Source organism: Aulonocara sp. 'chitande type north' Nkhata Bay, linkage group LG4 (genome assembly GCF_057382095.1).
Source record: "Aulonocara sp. 'chitande type north' Nkhata Bay isolate Kocher_YH1m ecotype deep benthic linkage group LG4, A_spYH_male_GT1.1, whole genome shotgun sequence".
In the NCBI taxonomy this organism is placed as follows: Eukaryota; Metazoa; Chordata; class Actinopteri; order Cichliformes; family Cichlidae; genus Aulonocara; species Aulonocara sp. 'chitande type north' Nkhata Bay.
The window spans coordinates 13,387,053-13,390,740 of NC_141347.1; the positions used below are offsets into that span (position 1 = coordinate 13,387,053).

A 3,688-nucleotide genomic window follows, 5' to 3' on the forward strand; every position below is an offset into this window, starting at 1 on the left:
TAGGAAAATTGGGTTGAAAATTGAGGCTGAACTTGTGGGGTTTAGAAATGTCCAGAGCATCGCAACAGAAAGGTGAATTAAAAAAAGAGAGAGAGAGCGGGATGAAGAAATAAATAAACTAATAATACATAAATGAATAGAAAAATCTTTTGTATATGGCGAGGTGCTGTGGGCACCTAAGTCTTTGATAGTGTAGAATTTTCAAGTCAATACCATGGTTGCATCTACTGAAAATCTCTGTGAAGCTTAAATCTCAATGACCTTGACTTTCAAGGTCAGAGGTCAACTTTTCTGAAAATCAGAGGAGTTTCACATTCATAACACAGGTATGTCTACTAGGAGGCTGAAGGGTAGCTCTATATATTTATAAACAATCAAAAACAACAATTATTACACAATTTATTTCCAATTTGTATGGAATTTATTTCTGTAAAGGTGGTGTTTTAGGTCTGATTGAAGGACTGATGTGATGGTAAGGTGTCCACTGCTGCGCTTTGAAGATTGGTAGGCTTTTTTTTTTTAATTTTCACAAGAATTGCTACTTCCCCTAGAGTTTTGGCCACTCCAACAATCAGAAGATTTCCCCATGAGCAAGCATTTAGCGACAGTGGGAAGGAAAAACTCCCTTTAAAAAGGAAGAAACCTTCAACAGAGCCAGGCTCAGGAAGGGACAGCCCTCTGCCACGACTGGTTGGGGTGGGGGGAGTGAAAATTTAAAAAAAAGAAGCCAAAGTGATCATTTTTGGAGCAGCTTAATTAATTTTTGCATTGTAATTTGCTGTTAATGTCATTTTCCAACCCCAGTTTGTGTTTTTATCACTTTTGTCCAGGGTGGAAGATGCCATGCTGGAGACTGATTCAGTATGGTCTTTCAGTGTTGATACATGGGAACCTTTTAGAGAGGCCAGGGCTGAAAAAGGGATGCCGGAGAACCTGAGAGGGTGTTATCCGCTGGTGTGCATCCAAGGCCAACATCTGTTTAATTAGGCTGACAAATAAGCGTTGGCCAGCTTCTGGTCCTCGTCTAAACATCATTAGCTGTTCGAGGTCATCCAGACGTGTAAGTATTATGTATCTTGTCTCCAGGGATTCATGTCCTGTCCCTGGAACAGAGTCTTTATATTGTTCTTCCGTCTTAAATGTCCAGCGCTGTTGCTTGTATTTGTCTCCAATGAAATAGTTTTCAGTGTACACGCCAGAGTCTAGCACATGATCTGGTGGCTGACCCTGAGTCTCTATGATGAATTTCAGATAATCATAGTCATTCTCCGAAGGGTAGAGTGGCACCCCTGTAGCAAGCTCCACAGCCACCAGCCCCAGAGACCACATGTCACTTGCTTCATTGTAAGGAAGGCCAAGCATAACCTCAGGTGCACAGTAACCAACCGTCCCCACAAAGTCACCAGGTATCACTGCAGACGCAGGACATGCGAGGCCAAAGTCTATAAGTTTGACTTTGATGGGAGACTCATGGCGGTTTACAACCATGATGTTTCCAGGTTTGAGGTCAGCGTGCACCATTCCCACAGAACCCAGGTGGGACAGAGCATTTGTGATTTGACCTAAAATTGGCCTGACTTCGCTTATGGGGAGACCCTGTTTATTCCGGTCCCCTATGTAGTCCCACAGGCATTGATCAAGGAGTTCAAATTTCAGGCAAACCCGCTGTCCGTCGTGGAAAAAGCCGTTCCATTGAACAATGTTGGTGGCATCTGGATCCAACCTTCGCAGCTGCTCCAAGATGAAAATTTCCACATGTGCCTGTTGCAGAATATCAGGGTCGCTCTTGTTGACTTTAATGGCAACAGCTTGGTTGGTTGTTGTGTCGCGACATTTGGCTACAATACCAAAGCCCCCTTCTCCGAGGAAAGCCTCTACCTTGTAGTGCTTTCCCAAAATGCTCCCTTTAACTAATTCAAGCTCATCTGAGCTGAATGATGAACTGGCTGATGTGTGGACGAATACTTGCTGAGAAAATTCAACCGAGTTTTGAAAACTACAGTTGATTTTCTGTGATCTCTTGCTTTCCAAGTTTGAAGGGTGCTGAAAGACCACAGGGTTTTGTGATCTTTCAGCACTCATGTCAATGCACAGGGAACTCTTAGTGCTGAAAAAGGGATGCCGGAGAACCTCCGAGGGTGTTATCCGCTGGTGTGCATCCAAGGCCAACATCTGTTTAATTAAGCTGACAAATAAGCGTTGGCCAGCTTCTGGTCCTCGTCTAAACATTATTATTTGTTCAAGGTCATCCAGACGCGTCAGTTTTATGCATCTTGTCTCCAGGGACTCATATCCTGTCTCATACTGAAATTGTTGGTCAGTCTTAAATGTCCAGCGCTGTTGCTTGTCTTTGTCTTCAATGAAATAGTCTTCAGTGTAGACGCCAGAGTCTAGAACATGATCTGGTGGCTGACCCTGAGTCTCTATGATGAATTTCAAAACATCATAGTCTTCATTTCCAGGGTAGAGTGGCAGCCCTGTAGCAAGCTCCACAGCTACCAGCCCCAGAGACCACATGTCAATTGCTTCATTGTAAGGAAGGCCAAGCATAACCTCAGGTGCACAATAACCAACCGTCCCCACACGGTCACCAGGCATCACTGCAGACGCAGGACATGCGAGGCCAAAGTCTATAAGTTTGACTTTGATGGGAGACTCATGGCGGTTTACAACCATGATGTTTCCAGGTTTGAGGTCAGCGTGCACTATTCCCACAGAACTCAGGTGGGACAGAGCATTTGTCAGTTGACCTAAAATTGGCCTGACTTCGCTTATGGGGAGACAGTGGTTTTTCCGGTCCCATATGTAGTCCCTCAGGCATTGATCAAGGAGTTCAAATTTCAGGCAAACCCGCTCTCCGTCGTGAAAAAAGCCGTTCCATTGAACAATGTTGGCGGCATCTGAATCCAACCTTCGCAGCTGCTCCAGGATGAAAATTTCCAATTTCGCCTGTTGCAGAATATCAGGGCGGCTCTTGTTCACTTTAATAGCCACAGCTCGGTTAGTCATGGTATCACGACATTTGGCTACAATACCAAAGCCCCCTTCTCCGAGGAAAGCCTCTACCTTGTAGTGCTTTCCCAAAATGCTCCCTTTAACTAATCCAAGCTCATTTGAGCTGAAGGATGGGTGAGCTGACATGGTGAAATGTGTCGGCTTGGTCGGTGAATTGCTAAGTAAAATTCTCTCAAAACTCTCCAAAAAGGGTTTGCTTGCTGTCAGGTCAAGGTCCGTTGAGCATTAAAGTTTAACAGAGCAAAGCTCCTACTTAAGGGTTTTTCTCTCAGCAAGATGATGACATAACAAAGGATCTATGTCATCATCTTGTGATGTCACAAGATGTCACCTTTTTTCACAAGATGCATTCCATTTGGATCAAAGGCATTCTATTTTTTCAGTTGAAACACTAAAAAAAAACAATGTTTCAACAGGCCAGGCTGCATTTTCTGCTGCGACATCTCAACAGGAGATAATAAGATAAAGACAAGGAAGACTGGTGATCTATCCATATCAGCAACATCGGCAGGTTTCTAGTGCAGGAAGTAATAAATTCAGCCCTCGTGTTTGCACTACAGGTTGCTTTCATGAGTATTTCTGTTTTTGTGGTGGGGGAATTTTTCCTCGTTCCAACGATGTAAACAAAAACATTAATTGTGCTTTCCGCAATGACTAGTAATCATTTTGTCCT

The 3,688-nt window shown here is 43.8% G+C and overlaps 1 protein-coding gene across 1 annotated transcript; it reads right to left on the reverse strand.

Moving 5' to 3' along the window:
- Positions 1–420: 420 nt before the first annotated feature.
- Positions 421–3,269, reverse strand: LOC147332134 (uncharacterized). Its single transcript, XM_086288555.1, has one exon. The coding sequence runs from the start codon at positions 3,139–3,141 to the stop codon at positions 859–861; it is 2,283 nt and encodes a 760-aa protein (XP_086144681.1). The 5' UTR covers positions 3,142–3,269; the 3' UTR covers positions 421–858.
- Positions 3,270–3,688: the final 419 nt, after the last annotated feature.

Coding starts and splice junctions, on each gene's coding strand:
- LOC147332134 (XM_086288555.1), bottom strand. CDS start 3,141: ATGTCAGCTCACCCATCCTTCAGCTCAAATGAGCTTGGATTAGTTAAA.